General features: G+C 22.9%; 1 protein-coding gene across 5 annotated transcripts in view; it reads left to right on the plus strand.

Moving 5' to 3' along the window:
• LOC111622116 (homeobox protein cut-like 1) overlaps positions 1 to 24660 on the plus strand; it is a 193662-nt gene that overhangs the window by 145785 nt on the left and 23217 nt on the right. For 4 of the 5 annotated variants that reach the window (XM_023364437.1, XM_023364442.1, XM_023364438.1 and 1 more), the window contains exons 9-15: positions 1291 to 1461; positions 2155 to 2229; positions 4345 to 4451; positions 7148 to 7335; positions 7836 to 8387; positions 13972 to 14085; positions 14959 to 15986. In XM_023364437.1, coding sequence (XP_023220205.1) covers positions 1291 to 1461; positions 2155 to 2229; positions 4345 to 4451; positions 7148 to 7335; positions 7836 to 8387; positions 13972 to 14085; positions 14959 to 15986 — 2235 coding nt within the window. The remainder of the gene's footprint in view (positions 1 to 1290; positions 1462 to 2154; positions 2230 to 4344; positions 4452 to 7147; positions 7336 to 7835; positions 8388 to 13971; positions 14086 to 14958; positions 15987 to 24660) is intronic. The other variant, XM_023364439.1, reaches the window with a different exon arrangement.

Consider the following 24660-nt stretch of genomic DNA (forward strand, 5'->3'; position numbering starts at 1 on the left):
GTGGTAAAGTTGCTGGTTTTCCACAACTCTACAAAATAAACGATGCTATTCAACATTATAGGGCGCTATCCCCTGACATTCGCCCACTTATATTGAATAGTATGTTATCGATACAGTAATTCAATGACAATACTAAAAGATCGTCCTATACTGGTTGTTTTCTCAATTATATCATGATATTATGGCTTTTTAGTTTAGATGTTACTAACAACAAATGACAAGCTAGCTGGATGATTCATGATGTTTTTGTTTTATTCCAAAACATAATGTTAGTGGTGAAAATACAATTGTTTATTGGCTAGTCTATTCGTTTTTATTGATATTAATTGACTGAATACAGAAAATAATGCCAGTGCTACCATTATCAAATTACATTCATTATCTATCAATTATTATTTTCTTAATGGATTGCATTCTCCACTACTAGGCTGTTGTAATAAGATCTTAGAATTCAAAAGAAAAATATTAAGTAATAATAATAATAATTTGATGGTTTGAGGGTATTTTACACCATGGTTTAGGTTTCACCTATTCACACAGTCTGTAGTTGTCAAATAAATTTATTAATGGTTGACATATATAATTGCAGTGATTCAATGCGAAAAGAATTTGTTTTTCCCATATATCATTAGTTAAAATATTTTCTGTAAATTAAAAGATTTTTATTGGATTTATTCAAAGTTATAAAATTTGTCATTACTTTTATCGGTTTTGAAGAATTTTATGCACTACACAACTGTTTGATATTATAGTATGTGGATTTTGTTTCTTTATTTTAATGCATACATAATTGTTATTAGTAATAACATACAAATATATGATTTATCTTTATTTAATTGCAGAACTGTCTTAAAATAGTTGTTTATTAAATCTGAAAGGATTTTCCACTTGTATAGTTATTTGAATTATATTTAATGCTTTTTGTAAATAATAACTTTTCACTTAATAAGTACTACAGATCTTTTAACTATGATTCTCTCTTGAATTTATTTTTAAAGAAAGAGTCTAAGTTGTCTTAAATGAATTCAAAATAAATAACTTTTTAATTAAAACAATTATAAATTAACAATGTCATATTAAATATAAGTTTATGTCATTTATAATTAAATTTAGTTTTATCTTAAACTCAAAAAAGAATCAATAAAATTACTGAGAAACATAATAAAGTTTTTCTAGTTTATTGAGAGTACATAAATTATTTTATCTCTGAAAACAGTAACAAAGAGGATTAAAGAAATGAATTAGTAATAATGTTTGATAAGTAAACCTCTGTTATCTTTTATTCCCTAGAGAGCAGCTTTAGCAGGTAAGGAAGCTTCCCAGTTGAAAGAACAACTAGCAGCTGCAAAACATTCTCTTCAACTTGCTGACCAAATCCAAAAGGCACCAGACATGGAACAAGCTGTAGACATTGTAACGAGGTCTTCCTTAGAAGTTGAATTAGCAGCTAAAGATAAAGAAGTAATTCATTTTATCAAACATAATTAATGTCTATTAGAAGTCTATTGAATTCATTTTGTAAAAAAATATTATAAAGTTGATTACTATCTATATTGCTATTATACTTAATTGATTTCTTTTAAAATATATGCAGTGCAACATTTTATGCCAAATAATCATATTTTTGATACATTCAAACAAATATTCTAAAATGACAAATAGTTTTTAAAACTCTATAATATAAAAAGAAAAAACTACAAAGATGAGAGGTTATTTTGCATATAATTGATAATTTTACAGACTTGATAGATTTGCCACTTTTCAACTATGTCTGATAAAATATATGAAAAATTCCAAAAATATTAGCAGTTTAAAACATTTTATTAGAATAAAATTAATGCTTCAAATAAATGTTAAATCTTAATTTAATCTGCATATTTAACAATGTAGTAATGATTTCAAACAAAAAATCATTTCGATAAAATTAACATCATTAAATTATGGAAGGAATTTAGTCACTACAGTAACAATTTTGATATTTGTTCTAAAAAAATATTTAATTTTCAATATAAATTTTATTTAGTTTGAAATTACTACATGTAATTTGGAAAAATATAATACTAAATTTATTTTTATCATATAGATATGTCATTTATGAGTATATGTTTTTTTTTCTTTATACATGATAATTAAATAGATTTTCTTCTTTTGTAGATATCTCAATTAGTTGATGATATTCAAAGGCTACAATCTTCATTAAACAATTTAAAGGAAACTACTACTACTAAAGTAAGTTTTATATAAAGTAATTTTCTGTATTATATAAAAAAATAAACTCTAATTAATAAACTTTAAAATATTTAATTTTTAATTCATTTCCTGTCATTTGATATAGTAATCCAAATCTTTAATATCAGAATACAAAATTATGCATTTCAGAGAAGGAATGTTTTAATGTTTTTGTTAAAGCTAAACTTCTTTTGATATACACCATCAGTTTTTCCTCATAACACATTATCATTCTTTAAAATATCAAGAGTTATTATAGTTCATTTTTATCTTTTATGTATATTCAAACAAATATGTATACAAATTATGGTTTTTGTCTACTCTAAGAAATAGCAATAAGTGTTCCTTAACAGTATTTATTTTTTATTTAGCAATAAAAGATATGAATTTTTTATATGAATCTTCATCCATTATCAATTTTAAATATTTTTCTCCTCTTTTATTAAATAAATAACATTTATTAATTAAAAGTTTATGAAAAAAATCAACAATAGAATTTTCACAGAAAAAGTTAGTCATTCTTTAAAAAATTTTAATTTATTTAAGTTAAAAACTTTATATGATTTTTATTTTAGTTGTACTAGAAAAGTTCAGGATGAAAACAATATAACATTCTTGTGTCTAATTGAAAAATTAAATTTGTATTATATCAATACATACTGTATTTCTTCATTATTTCTTATGTAGTTTAGATTTTATATTTTAAATATGTTTAAAAAGGAAAGAAAAGAGCTGTGATATGCAAATGCACAGATTAAATTGGATATAAATAACTATATAAATTTTTCAGTTTCTCACATCTGAGACAGTCAGATGTGAATAACTTATAAGAAAATGGAAGAATTGATTGATAGTGAATTTTATAAAGATAGTCGTGAACAATGTATAGGAAGTCTAAAGATTGATTGATAGTAATTTTTAACGTGGAGATATATATACTGTATATATGAATAAGGTCTTTTATATTAAAGTTAGAAATATTGAATATATAAATTAAATATATAATAAATCTATATTAAACACATATAATGATTATAAAAGAACGCTTTAACATTTTCTATTAGTTTTAGACAATATGAAATAATTATATGTTCAAAAATGTTACAAAATAGAAACATATAATTTTATTTATATCAAATTAATGTAGAGTTAAGAAAAACATTGTTACAGGACGAGATACTTAATACAATAAAGATTATTAATATACATATATATATATTTTTTTCATATATTTGTAATATTAGAATACTGCACAACTGAGAAGCAAATGATTAATAATAACAAATAAAATTAATTTTTACANGATTAAAATTACAGTTTATATAACATATAAAGAATCATTAATAAGTAAATATATGAATAATAAATAAGAAGAGTCATTATAATTTAATAGATTAATACACGTAAAAGTTAGTTCTGTAATATTAAAAGTTTGATTAAACATAACTACAAACTAGAAAAACTCTGCCACAAATTCAAAAATATGTGTAATGATGATACAACTAAAATTCATGGAGCATCTTCATAAATAATGAGAGATTGAATTTATATTTTAAAAAGTTTTTGATTATATAGAAAAAATAAATATCTTGAATTATTGTTAATGCAAAGAAGTTATTTTTATTTTCATTCATTTAGTCTTTTAAATTATGTATGATGAATAAAATTTAAAAGATTTGAAAAGGAAAACATTTCAAATGCAATTTAAAATATTCCAAGGTATTGGCAAATCAGACAAAATCATAAATCCATTATTATTATAAGAATCCTACGTCAAACGTATGATCAGAAGATGTAAATAAATCTGCCTAGAAAATAATTTTTAATGAAAATGGCTAATCTGGAAATTAGATAGAAATACATTATCAAGAAATTTAATATATTTTTTTCTTTATTCTGAATTAAGCACCTGAAAACATAATTTATGAAAATAAATTGATGGGAAATTAAAGATTTATTTTTAAATAATAGCAATTATTTATTCTTGAAGTTAGGAATAATAAATCTGCCTAGAAAATAATTTTTAATGAAAATGGCTAATCTGGAAATTAGATAGAAATACATTATCAAGAAATTTAATATATTTTTTTAAATGAATCTTAATATCATTTTTAGATTGCTCATTTAGAAGAAATGGTTACAGAAAAAGACAAAATTATTGAAGAAATGGAAAGCAAATTATTACGTCAGAATGATTATGATGAAATAAAAAGGGAACTCAGGTAAATTTAAATTTTATTGATAGAATTTATACTTAATTTTATCTCATTTATTTTGAAATTGTCTATTGTAATTGGTTATCAATGAAAATTTACAATAAAAAAAAGAGAATTAAATTTTAATAAAGTAAATCCATTAAGGTAAAATATTTTAAATTTGATAAATTTTAAGTACTAAGAATAAACAATACATTACTAAGTATATTAAACAGAATAACAATTAAGTGTACATTTAGAACATTTCAATAAAAAATGCAATTACAACATTTATTTACAATTATTGATTATTATTTTAAAATTTAGAAGCATCAAATTATTATGTGTACAAATTCATTACATTTTATTTTTTGTATTTATTGTCAAAATATTTAGTTTGTTATAAATTTACTTATTAATAAAGAATTTCTGTATTTGAAATTTTACATAGAAAATGAGATTATAAATTTAAATTATAACTTATTTATCTAAAAATAATTTTATGATATGGATATAAATTTTTTATACCCATATTTTGTTTAATTTAAAAATGTTGAAAGATAGGAAATTTTTATATAACCAAAAGCTATTGAAATAATATAAGAAACATAAAAAAAAAAGTAATTTAATATTGTATATTTCAAATAGAATAAAATATAACAGATTATAAATAATTAAAAATAATATGCTAAATTCATAAATATCTTTATATCTGTGTAAATTGAATTAAATGAAAATTTTCAATTAATAAATGAATTTCAATATGAATCTTTAACATTAAAAATATCATTAAAAAATCTGTTTATTTTTATTGCTTTCAATATACAGTATTTTTCTTTTGTATATAAGATTCACTAAATAACAATTAACTTAAATTTGCCATTTAAAACCAAGTGCAATAATTATTATATAATTATTTTATTTTGGTTAAATATATGAAGAGTTTATTCCAAAAACTTATTTATACTCAATTAGAAATTTCAATTCACTGACTGGATTCCATTAAGTTCAATTATCCAATTAAACACAGTTTGGTTTCTTAAAGAAATTCTTAGATAATTGAATTTGAAATTTGCTAATTATTTACATGAATAAGTTATTGCTGCTAGGTTATAAATTAAAGATTTTACATCTTTATTTTTAGCATGAAAATTAGTCTCTACCTTATAACCTGACACAATAATTTATTCATTTCAATAATTAACAAAAATTAAGTTGAAATGATTATATCAAATTATCTATATAATCAAATATGAATTTTTCAGTCCTGGTGTATTTTTTTTAATTGACTAATCTTTATCAATGTAATATGTGCTGTTACATGTATAAGGTTTTGAACAAACATAAATTACTTAACTGATTTATAAAACAGATATTACTTATAATTAAAAACAATAGAGAATTTTTTGTAGAATACTTATTATAGAATTATCTGTTTAAACTATTTATATAACATACTGCAAATATTCTGAAAATTTAGTTATGAAGTTCTAATTTTGTTTTTAAATTCCTTAGATCAAAAAAGTTTTCAAATAACAAAAATTATATTAAAACAGTACTGAAAATGATGCTTCTCTAGTAGCAAATATTTAAATAATTACATAAAAAATTTACAATTAAAATAATTGATGTGTTTATTATATTCAATTGCTTTATATTATTAACATGAAAATTACATTTATATACAAACTAATTAAATTCTATTTCTTGTATTTATTATTTACGTAGAATGAGGAAGTATATAATATTATATAAAATAATATTAATACTGCAATAATGCCATTAAGTACTTTCTTTCATTTTCTTAAAAACTACTGTTTTTATACATTTCAAGTTTTAAATAATGCATACAGTAAGAAGAACAAAATGATTTTTATCATTTTTTTTAAATCTCATAGTTTAAAAATTTATTATATTATTTTAAGAGAATAGTCAGTATGTTATGAATTTTTATTAATTTTTAAATTTTTACAAATTTTTTTTATACTTAAAAGCCATAAAATTATATTGTCATTATTTTTCACAGTGGTCACTTTAATTTATTAATATCAATTGTTCTTAATTATATTGTAAACAAACTAAAGATATTTATGAGATATTTAAATTCAGTATTATTCTGTTAGTTGTTTGTTTTTTCTTTCAATTATAATTATAAATTTTTGCAAAATATGATTGCTATGGCTAAATATAAATTTATATTTAAATAATTTAATAAACTTTTAAATTTTTATATATTCATTTTAGTCTTTTTATCATTGTTAGCCACAGTTTAAATATAATTTAAATTTATATATAAACTGTAACTAATAATGATAAAAATATAAAACTTTATCAAATTATTCTATGTTTAAGAATATAAAGATTATTTTATTTTGTAAACGTTCTTGATTGTAATTAATATTTTCTTAATTCAATTATTTAAAAATGAAACTTTAATTATTCTAATAATTTATTAACTTTGAGTCAATAAATAATTTTATAATATTTCTTAAACTAAATATTATAAACTAATATACATATACTGTTGTCAAAAAATAATAATAATAATGTCATCATTTATTTTTGATCTCACTGATTTTTCTGCTTTATAAACTTTTTAATGTGATCTTTATGTAATTTTTTTATTGATGTTTATTGTAATTATGATCAAATAATTTTAATTACTATATAAATTTTAAATTGAACCTAACTGTAATTACTGAAATGAAAATTTTTATTTTCAGCATACTCAAATCAATGGAGTTTGGAACATCACAGACTTGGGGTAACTCTTCACCAGATGATCAGGGTGGAAATAATTTATCTGGAGAAACAAAATCTACTAAACCATTAGAAGTTTTACTTTTAGAAAAAACAAAATCACTTCAATCAGAGAATACTGCTTTAAAAATTAACAATGCAGATTCAGCAGGTAAAACTTTTAACATTATTTTTATATATTGTTTACTTTTTATTATATATCTGTTTAAAATCTTAATGTCATTTATTAAAACTTTTAATCATATTTTTGATTAATTTTCTCATTTAATATTGGATATTCAGCTTTAATATTTATTTTATTTTTTAATTTCCTTTGCTTACTATAAATAAAATTTTCTATAAAATGTAATCCTGTATAGCTTACACAAAATAATATGGAATGTGATTCTATAAAATAATTTTGCATGGCTTTGCTTCTGTGAACACACTTCAGAGGCTACTCAAGAAAGGTGTATGAACGCTGTTATATAAATTTCATATTATTTATTCTCTGATTCTGAAGCATGCTTTTTCTACATATTTTTATACTGTGTATTCCATTTACTTCACAACCCATTATGTATTTAAATATCCCTAACTTCTGGAATATTTTATTTGTTGTAAATAAGAAAATCTCTTTTAAACCCCAGTGGTTCTGCACCTTTCTTGCAGGAACACCTCTTTCTGTGGGGAATGCTTTTCCTCCTCCACTTCAAAACGTCGAGGCATTCAGCTCATTATTAGGTGAGGAGATCGTGTCCAGGTATGCGAAAACAGTGGCAAAAGAGGAATGTAATAGTTGCCCTGCTACCCCCAAATCTTGTGAGGACACCAGGTCCTCTGGAACGGAACTATCTACCACTAGCATCAAACCTCCAGTGGAGTCATCACCAAGTGCTAAAGACTCCCCAAATGAGGTTACATCACTAGAAAAGCTCCAAGAGTGCCTCAAACAAAATATAGACAAATATGCAAATGAAACTTTAAATACTTTGAGTATTTCCCGGTGTGTGCGAGAACTGCTAAGTGTTCATAACATTGGACAACGTTTATTTGCCAAGTTTATTCTTGGTTTATCCCAGGGAACTGTTAGTGAATTACTTTCAAAACCAAAACCATGGGATAAGTTGACAGAAAAAGGTCGAGACTCTTATAGAAAAATGCATGCATGGGCTTCAGATGAAACTTGTATATATATGCTGAAGACTTTAATACCACGAAAAGGTAAGGTATATATTTTAATAATTTAAAATGCATTTTACTATATTTAAATAACAAGCATAAGTTTAATATAACATATTTTAAAATTGTTCATTTATATCTGTTCAAAGTAAAATGCTCATCATGTGCCTTTTACTTAAAATACTCAAATATAAAGCTAATAATATATTTTTAAAAATTTAAAAACTCAAGCAATACTAATGAAATGTATTTTAAAATAAATTTATACTATATTATTTATTTTTAATGAATTAGAATAAACTATCAGGAGATTAAAACAAATTATCAATAACTGAAATTTTAGCAAATATGTATATTAATAAGTCATTGAATATTATTGATATTCACTAAACAGGTTAAAAATAATTTATTTTTTAAAAGTTCACTAATATTGATACCTAGCTTATTTTAAAATTCATTAAATTTACCATACTTTTTACAGAAAGTATTTTAATTAAACTTCTTTTTGTTATTTTGTATTTTATTATTACAAACACTTTTCTGTGTATTTTTATAAATAAAGAAATAGATAGCTCCATAACTTGTAAATATATAATTTCCTTATATGAATTAAATAATAGAATTAATTATAAAGTTGTATTCTATTTTTCTATCAATGATTCATTATTATAGTGAATGGAAACAATAATTTTCTATTATTTCAAATATTTTTGAAAGAATCATCCTTTATGCTTTTCAAACTCATTCATTTATTATTAATTATAAAAATTTTTCAAAATAATAAAATGATATATACAAGTCAAAAAATTTCACTTACAATATTATCAATATATATGACTTTTGTGACAATTTTTTAATATATTTTTGATGATATTACACAAAAAACAATGTATATAATTAATATAATTATATTTTAGTTTTTTAGGTAAATTTCAAATTTTTTGTAAATTTCCTTTTTTGTAAATTTATATTTACAATAAGGAAAAGTTTTGATAAATATGAAATTGAATACACCTAACATAATTTATATTTTTGTGTGTTAGTGTGTTGTTCTGAGAAACCATTTCATTTTTAAAAAAATATAATAGCATTTTTACTACTATTATGAGAATACATTAATTTTAAGGCTGAAAATGTAGACATAAATCATAACTAATAATTTTTATTACAAATATTAAATTATACATTATATTAATATAATATAAGTAACATCTTTCATAAAGCCACACTAACTGTTGTATAATATCAGGCCATATTCTGTCAATAATAATTATTATTGCTGAATTATAGTCTGATATTATACAGTAGTTGGTGTGACTTTATGTTAATAAATCAGGTTTCAGAAGATGTTTATATTAATATCTTTTAGTTTTCTTTTCAAAGCATAGAAGACATTCTTCAATATAAATTTATATTTAATTTTTAAATATATAACATATGTATTAAACATTATATTCATGCCTATCATACATATAATTTAGTAATATATTACTAACATTTATGTTCTAAGAAAAATATTTTATAACATAATATCAAATAATACGTATTAACAAAAATTTGATATATCTGCAAAAATAATGTAATATGCTGTTCCTTGCTCTCATGCATCTTCTAAATGTATGATTATCATAAATATAAAAAAGAAGATAAGTTATTATTTATCTCAAAATAACTGACTGTAGCTAATGATGCTTTTACAATCATTATGTGATTACAGACTTGCAAAATTTTTTAATAGAAAGTAGAAAAAAAATAATATTTTGTAAGAAAAGACAATTGGCATCTTTCATTCTTAGCATATTTTAATCTTCCTAAAATATTGGCATGGAGTTTCTTTACACCCTGTACATGTCAGAAAAAAATCTACGTATATAAATAACACTAATGAAGAAAATGTTGTAACTACAATTCATATTTAATTAATTTTTTCTTTACATTTTAAGATATAAACATAGACCAAATATATTAACAATATTATTGAATTATAAAATTACATAACTAGAGTAATACAGCAGTATTACCAGATTACAGAAATGAAATTTAAGGTATTTATTTAATTTATATAATATACATATATACTTGTTAATTCATGTGAATAAATTCTTTTAATATAATTTTAATAATAAACTCTGATTTAAAGAAATAATTTAAACTGCAGAATTTAAATTCAAACATTAAACAAAATTTTTTAAGGATAAATATAATTTGAATAACTGATATAAGAATAATTTTATTTTGTGATTATCATAAGTATTTTTACTTTTATAATAAATTTTAAGAAAACAAATTTCTTGTTTAAAGTATTTTAGAAATAAAAAATTGTTTTTATAGAACTGGAGACACTCAAGTTTTAGCTTATTTTGCTTTAAAAATAAATATTTAAAAAGGTTACAATTTATGTAAAAGTAGGTATAAAAACCATTTTGTAATAAAATACTAGAAATGAGAAATACTTCAATTTTAATTAAATCAGTAATTCCAAAATTGGCAATATGTGAAGTTATAACTTAAGAAAATCATTTCACATTTACTGTCTTTTATCATACAAAACAATTTATATATATATGTATTAAATGGATTTATTTGTTTTTCTGTAACAAGTATTTCAGATTTGCTAATCCAACATAACAATATTAGAAAGTTGAGTAGATATATTACAACATTTAGTTTTTGCAATATTTATTTTGCATTAACAAGTAAAAATTTGTAATTATTTAAGAGATTTGAATAAAAAACACTTTCATGATCATACTTAATATTTTATTTCACTTTTTCATTTTTCCTTGTATCAAGAGTATTCATGCTTTAGATTAATAATTATTAATCTAAAGCATGAATGTTAACTATTAACTGTATATCATTTTTAATATATATATATATATAATGAACGAAAGATATTTCATGTCATAAAAACTATTGAAACAGCATTTCACTAAAGTCCATGCAGAAAAGAAGTATTTACAATGAAATCCCAGACATGTTTAATAGGCAACATGTCTGGTGAATGGGCAGGCCAAGGAAGAAGTGATATCTATTGTGCTGAAATCTAGAAATTTCTAGGAAAATGTGGATAGGCATTGTCCTGTTGAAATACATCTCCAGGAATGTGTTGAAGAAAGAGTTCAGGCTTCACAACTTCTCTGATGTAGCAGTTGCTGCATCACAATTCTGAGCAGCCAAGATTGTCCATGATATGCAATAGCATCCCAGACCATCATGCCTTGTGATTGCCCAGTATGACACTGGATAATGCATTGTGAAAGATGGCATTCACCTCTATAGCATGTAACACGTACTTGGCCATCACTGTACTCTAAATAGAAGCAGGATCTATCAGAAAAGACAATTAGTTGCCAATTGGCATGCCAGTAGCTGTGTTGATGAGTCCATTGTAGCTGCAGGTGTTGATGGTTTTGTATCAGGGGAGTCCTGCACAAAGGAATTCTTGCATGGTGCAGCAGATGTTGGCAAACTGTGGATGCAGACAATGGCACACCTGAAGCAGTGTTCCAATGTTGTGTCAACTGTTGAGATGAAGCTGTATGATCTGCAATTGTCATACAGATGAGGTGTCTGTCATCACATGCTGACATAACANATATATTAAAAATATACATATACATGTACATATATATAAAAGCTTTTATTTGAAAAAGTATTTTTTTTGAACAAAAGAGTGAAGAGTACAAAAATTGATGAAACTTAAAAATTTAAATTATATATACTATTTAATTTAGTATTTAACAAATATTTTATATTAACAATCTTTAGTTTATTACTTCTGTTGTACAAATCTTTGCTGAATTTTAAGGTTAATGTGTTTAATTTATCTTGGAAAGATAAGAAATCTTTTAATTAAAATTTGATCTCATTTTTATCTAATCTGATGATAATTATTATAACATGATATAATATTATGACTCAATATGTGAATAAGAAATAATTCATATCCTATATCTTCTGAAAAAAAGGATACTGTTTTTATTAAATAATGGTTTCCTCTTCAAGGTTAATTGTGAAATGTTTTATAACCAATTCTGACAACATGATGTAATTCAATTAATTTATTAACAATTCTATTGATACTCAAGTACAAATAATACCAAAAGAAAAAGAGAAGTTCCTAGTAGAGTTGATTGAAAAATATTATTGTTAATTTACTACTAATATTTATCATTTTTATATTAAAAATTTCTGTATTCAGGATTTAAAAAATGTTTGTGGTAGTAATCATTTCACAATTATTGATGATTATTATTCTAGTATTAAATATTTTGTTAATCTTTCTAATTCTTAAAAATAATATTAAATATTATTTATTAAGGAGACAAATTCTCCTACCCCCTTGTAACAATTTAAATCTTAAATACAATAAAATTATTTGTTTATTTGATAAAAAAAATAATAACATTAAATATAAAAATTGTTGTATTTTTACTCTTAATAATAATACATGTAAAAATTATATATACATGTATATATATTTTATCAAAATTCCTTTATTATTTTAGCACTATGTAATTATGTTATGATAATGCATTGTGATATATCAAAAATTGATAAATTGTTCTCAAAATAGAAAAATCTAACCTATTTTATTTACAAAAGATCTTGATTTTTCACAGATAATTACATTGATTTAAAAATAAAATGTAGAAATTTTCAAATATAAAATAAGAAATTAAAAGAAAAACAAATTTTAATTTTAGTCAGACTTTACTATTTTAAATGTAAGAAAAATCAATTCATAATGAATATTTTTTATCATCTCTTCATTTTATACATTAACTTGAATTTTTTATTAGCAAAAAATAATTGAATAATGTATATCCAATGAATTTATTTCAGAGTATATTTTTATATTATTTTATAAAGTGTAATTAATAATTTAATAGTTTCATTAATATTTCCATGTCAGATATGATAATTTGCATTTTTAAATTCACTTTTTTGGTTATTGCTTTATATTTGAGTAATTACATTTTATATAATTTATAAAATTTTTAATTAAAAAATTTAATTTTGTATACATGAAAACTTGCAATTCGTTTATATGACAAACTGTCAATTATTTATTTTTAATTATTGATAGTTCATTATGTCAGTGTTTAATTACATATGAAAATTGCATATGATACAAAATTAATTTTTATTCAAAAATTAGTGTTTAGCATTAATTTTAGAATATAATTAATATATTCTGTTAAAAAAAAACTACATTTTTGTAAAACTTACAGTATATTTTACAATTTTTTCTTAACATCATTTATATCTTTTGAATGATATATATATATTACTGTATGTATAAGATTAGTATGGACAATTTTATATAGATTAAAAATCATTTTTGTGTTGCTTGCAAAAAAAGTTCAAAATTATGTAACAAATAATAAAAGTTAATGTAAAAAATATATTAAATTATGCAGCATATTATAAAAATTATAATTAAAGTAAATAATGAGAATTAATGAAAATGATTTAAAATATATCATGACATTTTTTTTGAACTTTTTCTGAATGTATTCTGTTCAACTTGACATTTGCTTTGATATATTTGATGATATTTTTGATGGCCATTTTGATGTTAATCTTTATTGAATTAATATTTTTGGATGGTTGCCATAAGATGTCTCCAAAGTGAAGAGAAATGGATCTGTTGAACTGAGGAATATTTTCAAAATTTTTTGCAAGCAACATTCTGATGAAATTCCATCCTTAAAAGACATTCCAATCTGGAAAGGTAAATGATTTGAAAGATTGATAAAACAAAATGCACAAAGAAACTATTCATGATATATTAACATATTTAACTTTTTTTTTCTTTTGGTTAGCTAGTGATACTTCAGAATCAGCTTACAACTGTTTTGTTAGTATCTTGTTTTTCCAGTGTACAAAACAAAAATAAAAATTTCAATTTTTAAAATTATGTAATTTAATAATTTTATCATCTGGTATATAAATTAATAATTGCTTTTAGCATTTTTATTGAAAAAACTTTTCAAATAAATCATACAAAACTTTTAGTTGAAATTCCAAAATTTAACAAATTTGAAAATTAATTCTTTGTTACAAATTTTTAAAATATACAATAAAATCTAAAGAATAATTTTTTAAACATCTCTTAATATTCAATTGTTAATCTAAAAATTGTTTTAAGTGATAACATGTTCAGATAATTTATTATTATTTAGATGCTCACTGCATAAAAATTATCAAAATTTCTGAAATATTCATGTTTTAAAATTTAAATAATAGTGAATCTTTCTGAGGAATTAAGTAATGTTTAGGAAGGTAATTATTATGAGATTAATTCAAAGCATTTCTAAAAAACATTTATCACTTTTTGGATGTATCTTCAGAAATTAATCTGTTTCAATAAAGAAAGTTATTTTGTGATTTTTTTATTAATTATTATTTAAATAAAACCAAGCAACTTTAAAATTGATTTGAGATGTAATATTTTAATTACAATTATTAATATGAAGTACTTAATAATATATTTTATATCAGCAATAATAATTTTTAGCAATAAGTAATTTATTCTGAGTAATTATAATGCTGATTGAAATATTAAAATACTAATAACTTATTAATAACAAAAATTCTTTAACAGGCAAAGAATCAGGAGTTTCTTCTTATAAACAAGAAGATGCTGCTGCAGAAGAAAGGATAGCACAAATATTAAATGAAGCTCAAATGGCAATGAATAACAAATCTAGTAAAAGCCCATTGCACAATGGTATAGTCAGTTGCAATGTAGATATAAAACCTGGATCTGAAAAAAATGGGGATGACTGTAGAGGGGAAGGTGGGGGTTCAGGGACAGAAGGGGGAGGAGGGAGAAGGACTCCTTATAACAATCATAATTATATACATAACAATCACAATTTTAAAGACTGTTCATCTAGACGCTCGAGGAAATATGAAAATGATGATATTCCACAAGAAATGGTTGCAAGAATATATCAAGAAGAACTGGCGAAATTGATGGGTCAACGGGTAGAAGAAGGTTTTCGTCAGTCACGGGATCAGTATGAAAGAACTCAGGACGAAATTAGACAAGCACTCAGTATTTATCATCAAGAATTATCTAGACTTACTCAATTAGGATCTGTCACATCAGCTAATTCCTATAGTAGGTACAATAATATAACTGCTGGTGGATTAGTGAATGGTTCTACTTGCACTTTTCCAGGCTTATCAATTCGTGTTCCATCAGGTTCAACGAGAGAAGATGGTCCAATCGATGCAACTGTACAATCAAGAAATCGTCAGGAGCAGAAAAATGCCGGAAGTGTAGATTCGGACAACTTAAGACATCACGGAAGTGCCTTCTCTTTAGTGCGGCCAAAAGCAGAGCCAAGCACGGGCAGTGTCAAATCATTTGTACGCAATTCAACACCATCTCCCACACCACCTCTCCTGCCACTTTCAGAATCGCCTGCTGGAGGTGAGGACTTGACTTCTTCAGCATCACCACTTCAGCGTATGCAGTCTATCACTAACTCCCTATTGTCACAATCTTCAGTGCCCAATCTTCCAACACCACCTCAACGACCAGCCAAAGCAGTATTGCCACCTATCACTCAACAACAATTTGACCAATATAATAATCTGAATACTGAAGATATTGTAAAAAAGGTAATAATTATATTATAAATTAATTTAATATATTATTTATTGCTATATAAATTTTTTATCTCATTGTTTTTTCTTATGTTTACTATTAGTACAATATTTACAGTTTCATATAAATTACAGTAATTATACTTTTAATATTTTCAAGTTTTTTTTTCAAATCTTACATTGAGTTTTACAACATTTTTGATGTCAGTATAAAATTTAATAGAAATGAAAGATTCAATATTATAATAATAACTGGTGTAATTTTCTTCTTGTAATTAAATTTGTATTTGCTATGAAACATTTTAATCTAAAACAATTAATTAAAAAAGAATCTGTTAGTATTTTGTAAATCTGATTTTTGAAATAATATTAAGGATTTCTTCTCCTGTGACTTGCAGCTTTCTCCAAAACATACAACTTTAGCAGAGAAGCATATGTTAAGGAGTAAAAATAAATTTTCATTTTAATATAAAGGTGGTTCAAAAAGTAGTGGATAAAATTTTATGGGGGTGATCAATTATTCAATTTATGATAAAAAATGTAAATGCACTCCTGTTCAGTTATCAAACATAATTAAGTTACAGAAAAAAAATCTTTACATCAGTTTTAAGTTTAGTTAGCACTGCAAAACAACAAAAATAAGTAAATTGACTGCTCTCATATTTGTAAAAGTGTTAATTTTGTATTTGGCAACACTCAGTATTGTAAGTTAGATAGTATTACACAAAGAGTAACATTTCTTGTTTTCAAAAACATTCATGTTTGAAAAATGACTTTGAAATGAAATGATGAATTTAAACTGATAGTTAACTAAACATAACCAATTTCTAAACTAATAAACAGTGAACTGTGGTAATTTTTACTTGTTAATGTTGAAATAGTAAACTGATTTGAAATAAAAGTATTTTTGTAATTTGGTTATTTTTGAGAATTGGATATGAGTATATTAACATTTTTTACTGTAAAATGAATAGTTGATTACCTCATGTATTATTGTTTATTGCAAAGACCTTTCATATTTATTCTCTAGTATTTTCTGTTCTATCAATATTATATGTTTACAAACAATATTAATGGATCCTGTAAACAATAGTGTGCTCACAAAACAAACATACTGTCGGATTATAATTGACAAAAAGTGAGTTGGATTAAGAAAGTTATAAATTATTCAATGACAACTTTTTACTTTTATATGAATTTTGAAATTTTGTGAAATATGTTGTAAGATTTTTTAAATAGAAAATTTTTTCAAATTTTACAACAAATCTATTTCCTCAAAAATGTGTGAAATAACAGCTATAACATCTTAAATGAAATATTTTATATGTACATTTAAACATATAATACATTTTGAAATACTTTAATATGATTTATCTATTTCATACACTATATAATTCAACTTGATTTCTTTTAATTTTAATTTATAATTGTATTAATGACAAAATTAAATTTTATTATGTAAATAATTTTTATGTATGTGATATAAAAATGTTTAAAAGATCACACAAATATGACATCTGCACTGGGAAGGGGGATATATATGAATTTTGCAACAGGAGTGAGAAGTTTTAGTAGATTAATGTTCTAAAGATTCTCAAAAGTTTTTCTATTTGAAATAATTTTTTTTACCAAAATCATTATGCAACACTAAATATGCTGCAGTGGAACTTTTAACAATGAAAAGATAACACTAACAATTTAGCCTTTATAGATACAGATTATGGATAAAAATATCAAAGATATACCAGTATGTAATATATTATCTTTAGTCTAAGAGTCACCCAGTACAATGTCATCAGACTCTTCTGTGTTTAATCAGTGAATTTCATTTTTTTTCCCTATAGCCTGTTTTTAAAATTAGCCTTGCCATGGCAGGAAATATGAATAAATTAATATACTGTGGATCTGTTTTACAGAAATGCTTGATTTTAATATTAGGGAGATGACAGATCATGTGTGACATTAGCATGGAGGATGTCTAAACATTCATGACAAAATGTGACAGGGAGGGGATAGGTAGTCTAAAAGAACTTAAAATTGATGAAATCACATTTGAATAACCTCAAGATAAGCAGTTATTAAATAATATTATTTACAGTATATTATTTTTAACAATATTTTTTTATTATTTAAAGAATTTTATATTTTAATCTTACATATTAAAAATCATTAAGAAAAAACTTAATTAGAAAGCTATATTCCAGTTATGAATTGAATATAAATTAGTTTTAAATACTTAAAACACTTTTTAAAGTGATGCTGTTTATAATATTTGAAGATAGGAAAAATTGCAAATACCAGTATTAAAAACTAAATATTTTTGTTATACAGTATTACATAAAGGAATAATTCAATTTTTATATATATTTTGATAGTTAGTTTTTATATCTCTAGAAAAACAGAAAAAGTTATGAAGTCTATACATTTAATATTTGATACAAATGATTAATATCATTTTCTGAATTATGATGCTTTTTTTTTTGTTAGATATTCAAATTAGATCAAATGATGTTTCTGCTAATATGTGCTATGGCTCATATAACAACAGAAACATTATCTGATTCAAAAAATTATGACAATAGTGAAAAAGAAGAAAGGATATTATTTATTAACAATGACAAAATGATAAAACTACAACTTACTAATGGCACTCATAAACTATATTTTTTCATTGTTGAATAAGAAAGAATTATTTACAATTATAGATTACAACTGTTTTGTTAAAAAATCAAAATATAAATCATTTTATAAAAAATATTTAAATAGATATAATAATATTTGAAAGACAATAATTCTAGGATAATAAATAAACATACATTCATATTTGCTTTCTGTCAAGGCCTTTCAACAACAGTTTCCTGAACGGTTAAAAACTAATAAAACTGTCTTAATAAAGACATGTTAATGTGTCAAAAAACCTTGAAAAGAAATAAATATAATTGTTTTTGATTAGAAAACTGTTGTAAAGATTATTACTTGATATGATTTTAAATATCATATTGTTGTTCTAAATGTTAAAATTGACTTTTCATTTTTCATTTAAAACTTTATTTAATATATTTCTAAAACTTCAGTGTAAATTCATATTTTCAAACAATAAATGATAAAAATTATTATTATTAATATGTAATTTTCTGATGACAGTTAAAATAATATAATGTGAATTACTATTAATAATATATATATAAATGTTGATCATCACAAATAATTTTGATAATAACCAGGAAGTTGCTTTTATAAAATTTTATATTTCTGTAGGGAAATGTAATCAAATTTTTATTTTAAATATAACTATTGCAATAAAATTCATATAATGAACCACTATTATATTAATTATATATCATTTCTGTATTCAATATAAATATTAACTTTATGACAATATATAAAATTTAAATTTTATGATGGATGAAATAAAGATCATTTGTCAAATGTTTGGTATATTTGGTCTAAAAATATGATATATATATATATATATATTTTAAAACTATAGCTACTAAACTTGTCAATTGTATGAGATAATATAAAATTCATTTTTCTTAATATTATCTAAAATAGTATACTATATTACAAGACGTTCTAAATCATATAAAATATTATATTAAAATAAGGTCATTTGTAAAGCACATTATGGAGTGTTAAAAAAAATATCACTTTAGTTTTTGATAGTAAGAAAATATTCTTATATTTGAATTTAAACAATAATAGTAGTAAAATTACCATTATTATTCTTTAAATTCAATTCAGTAATTATATTAACTGAATAGTTAATATAATTATTTTATAGATTTAAATTTCAATGGCCTAATTATAATAAAGTTGTCACAAAGTGAATGCTTTTCATTCAGCTCTGTATGAATCATCATTAGAAATAAAATGATAAGAGGATTAATTAATCTGTTATTATTTTTTAATAAAAAATGAGATATCCAAATAAATAGCTAAATGAATAATTGTTTTATTATTAATACAAAAATCAATAGATTTAATAACTTAGTTCCCTTATTAATATATGAAATATAAATGTCTATCTGCTAAAAAAAATGGGGTCTCTCTCTGTTTTTTAAAAATATTATTTAGTTTTCAATTTCAAATGATAATTTAAATAAAATACAATTATAAAGGATGATAAAAATCAAACTGAATTATCAAAAAAATTTTCCTCCTCTAATAATAAAAAAATACTTTAAAAAACTGTTGGAACAAATTTAAGACAATCACTTAAAAGTGAATGCTATTAGCAAAATTTTTTGTTCCATAATCAGAGTATTCAATCAATACTTAATTTTTTTTGTTTTTTGAAATTGACATTAGATGAATGTTTGATAGAAAATATTCAAATAAAAATATAATGCACAAAAACATCATAGTAACTATATTATTTGATATAATTATTTATGAATTTTCATTGAAAAAATATGTCAATAATTATCTGCATAATAACAAATATATGGAGAGAAATATCCATCATTGGCAAGTTAAGTCAATATATATGATTCTTTAATGATACCTATCATATAAGGATTGGAAGAAAAGTTTCTGGCCTAACACGAAGCACTTGTCATAGACAACTGAAATTGTAGGACTATTCTACAGAGCCTCTATGACGTGTGTTGCACTTGTTCCATTGGTCTTCCAAGTTTGTGAAACTTTCACACCAATCCTGCACAGCTGTCATCACTTTATCATTTGGAAAATGTTGTTGTTTCATATGTCTTTTTATTGCTGGAAAAAGATGAAAATTGGATGGTACCAGATTTGGTGAATGTGACAGATGTTCTAATATTTTAAAGGTGTATTTGTCATTTGTCAGGAGAGTTTGATTGGCTTTGCGACTGGTTGCCTTGATGAAATATGACTTCTCTTCCCATTTCCCAGACATTTCTCTTTGATTGCATTGTGCAATTGCTGCAATAATGCAATGCAGTAGTTGTCTTTAACTGTCATACTTTTTGCCAAAAAATTAGCCAACAGCACTCAATTGGCATTTCTAAAAATTGAGGTCGTGATCTTGGCTGAGGCTGAGTTTGGTATTTTTCTTAGGGGGATCCTTGTTTTTTTGATTGAGACTGTTTTGAGGTCAAAATGATGCATTCAGATTTTATCCTGGATGAAGATGATGCTACTTTGCTATTTTAGCTGAATTACTTAATATGCAATCTTTAAAAGTAACACTATAATTTAGGTAATTATTATTAATGATTGAATATAATGCTATATATAGGCCTATTTGTTCATTCATTATATTTGAACTTATATTTTTTATCATTCTTGCATATTTCAATAGTTCTACATCATTCTGTACCTTTTCAAAAAAACTGTATGCAACTGCTTTTAAAATTGGCACTTATAAGCAATTCTTCTTTGATAAGTTCAGTGAAATCAAATGGCACTTCTCACCATGGCCAAAAATGGAAGTTTGTAGTAAAATGGAACTTTTCATTGTTGGAAAAAAAATATTGTAGTCAATGAAGATTTTTATTGTGTTCATAAAATTCTATACATGCATTCAGAAATTAATTGAATGTTCTTTGTGAAAGTTTTTAAATTTAATTTTTGAACATAAAAGCTTTTATTGTTTACAAATGTAAAGTAAGACCTAGGACATCTTTGTAATTGTAGGACTGTCCTGCTGAAAGTAAGACACATCCCTACCCATTAACCAGGTTGACAATGTTAGTTAGTATTTTTTTTAAAATTTGCACTGTTAAAGATGCATTAATAATTTATCATGGATAATGGATTATGTGCATTCATGTAGTCCATTATCCATGTGTTGATAGTGTTGACAGTGTTTGCTAGTAAGTAATGAAGTGAAAATTACCTATATGTACCATGAATCGTTATGTCCAAGTTTCATTTTACTTGTATCACTCCTTTCTAGTTAGGCCTGAAACTTTTATCCAACCTTTATATATACATATAAATTTGTTAATGAGAATCAGACTGGAAGTCTGTATGATGTAACTGATAACATAAAAGCAAAGTTTGCAGGAAATATATATCAATAGTTTTTTAACAAATTTTATGTTAGATAAAATATTGATATTTAGACATTTACCTATAAAAGTATGTTTTTTGCATAAGATATAAATTATATATATGAAAAAACATGGAACTGATTTAACTCAAAATTCAATGATAATATTTTTAATATAGTTTTCTAATAAGAAATTTTTTAAAAGAGTAAGAGAGTTTCATTTTTCTAATGGAATAAATTTATGAACTTTGTTAAAAAATTAATCAGCTTTTATGAAGCTAGCTGAAATTCTCAATGTGATTTGCTAATATTTTCAGTGCAGGTTAATACTATTTTACCTATATAAATATATAATACAAAAAATAATTACTTTCAACTCACTTTGTAGAAATGTTAAATCAAGCAGATTAATATATTATAGAAAATCTAAATATAATGTTATATCTATCCTTTTACATTTGATTTATTTTTATTGATTGCATAAAATAATAATGTTAAATATTCCATTAAATATTCATTTATTTGAGAAAAGTATAAATATTTAAATGATAAAAAGAACAATAAATAAGTTCTGTTAGATCCTGGATTAAATCAAAAAATGCTCATATTGTAAGACATTTTGATTTAATCTGGTTATAATAAGTTCCAGATGAAAACACTCTCTAAAATTCTATATAAGAAAAACGTCTGATAATTTTTTTTATAAAAACACTTTGTGTACATATGAAAACAATACAAAAGGAAACCTTGCTTCTTAATTGTTACTGATTATCTTCATTAATTTTGATTCACAGAATATTAACATTTCAGATTATTATGTTGAATAAATATGTATCATACAGAATATTCATAAAAATAATATAAAATTATTTCAAAAATTATTAACTATTACAGTATTATTATATATTGTATTAATTTTGATTTGTACCAATACATAAAAATTTTTTTTCTTTTGTTGATCTATTTCCTCTAATATTTTTTTAATGAAAAGACAAATACCTCCTTGAGAATGATTTGCCAGCTGGTTCCATTATAATCCAATATCTTTCTAAGCTTTTTTTATTATTTTTCATTAAATCTATTAGCTATGTTTCTGTAATTTCCCCCAAAATTATCTGGTGGGAATTAACTCATAAAGAATTGGAGTGAAGCAAATTTTAATCTCAATCTCTGACAATTCCAGTTTAGTATTATAACATATTGCATCTGTTGTCTTACTATAATTAGAAATGACTCTCAGCTTGTTTACATTTATGCATATCTTTTAATGCTTCTTTGATATTACCAGAATAATCTATAAAAAATTATCTATGTTAAGTATTTGTTGCTTTTTAAAACAATATGTAAATTTATTATTATTAGATAAAATGTAGTCATCGTGCTTTTTGTTTCTTCATTTTTATATAAATAGGAATTAATTTTTTCCTTTCTCTAGATTCCTTTGTAAGATCAGAAGATATTTGTGTAACCCATTTATGATGATTTTTCCATTTTGATTCATAGAATGAATTAATAATTTGATTTCTTATTTGTACATTGACCAATGTAAAATAAATAGTATGCCAAGAATTATTTTTTAATTATACCAGTTCCACTATATCAGTATTCTTTAGCTGTATTAAGTTTAAACATTGTTTAGAAAATTAATTATTTATTCTGTAGAGAAGTATTTTTGTATTTGGATAGAGATGTAATATTAAATTATTTTTATTCATTTAATTAATTAACAAGTTAAATTTATATCACAGTAACACTTTCTCATTTTTTAATGTATCTATTTTCTCTTTTAAACCTACAATTTTACTTCCATCTAGTTCAACTGATCTTTTTACCTGTCATTTCAACTGCATTTGTCAAGTTCGATGAAATAGGGGAATTTGATTCACTTGGAGATTTATTCGAGTTAGAAATTCCTTTCTTTAACATTGACACATAGACCGTTAGTCTTAGATTGTGACTCTGAAGTCGCTTCTCTCTGAGTTAATCTTATTCTTGTTTAAAGGAGCACTTCCTCTTTTTCCAGGAGAGATTGTAACATACGTCTGAACCAATTAGTAACTTAAATAAAATCAAAGCACAGATTTCATAACCTAGAAAAAAAATTATAGTATTATTATTACATAATTAAACTAAAATTTTTTCAAATTTTAATCGCTTCTCAAAAATTTCCTAAACTTAATACTAATAATAGAGAAATATAATTAATTAGAACTATTTTGAGAATAATTTTTACCACTTGTAAAGAAAACAATGTCAACAGTGTTAAATCAGTTTTATGAAACTATTAAAAAAATAAGTATGCAGCATAACTTTAATTAATAATTCATAAATTTTACTTTTTTTAAATAATTTAATTCCTTATAATATATTTATGTTATTATTTGTAATTATTATTAATTTGGATGTTTCTATTTCAAATATTCTTTCTGAATCTAAACTTAATATGCTGTTATATTATTAACTCAAATTGAATGATTACACATTGATTACATATTTAACAACATTAAAGATTGTATTAGTCACAAAAAAATTGTCTATGGTAATCTGATAATATGATACTAGTCATTAAATTTTTTATTAATGCTACAACTTTTTTGATTTAATCAGCTAGAACTAAATTAATGCAAACTGAATAAATCAAAATGAAATGAACTTTATTTAAAAAAATGTTTTAAACAACTTGTCATATTTTGATTAAAAGCATTTAGTAAT

Source organism: Centruroides sculpturatus, unplaced genomic scaffold (genome assembly GCF_000671375.1).
Source record: "Centruroides sculpturatus isolate CEXI.00-Female unplaced genomic scaffold, Cexi_2.0 scaffold308, whole genome shotgun sequence".
NCBI lineage: Eukaryota > Metazoa > Arthropoda > Arachnida > Scorpiones > Buthidae > Centruroides > Centruroides sculpturatus.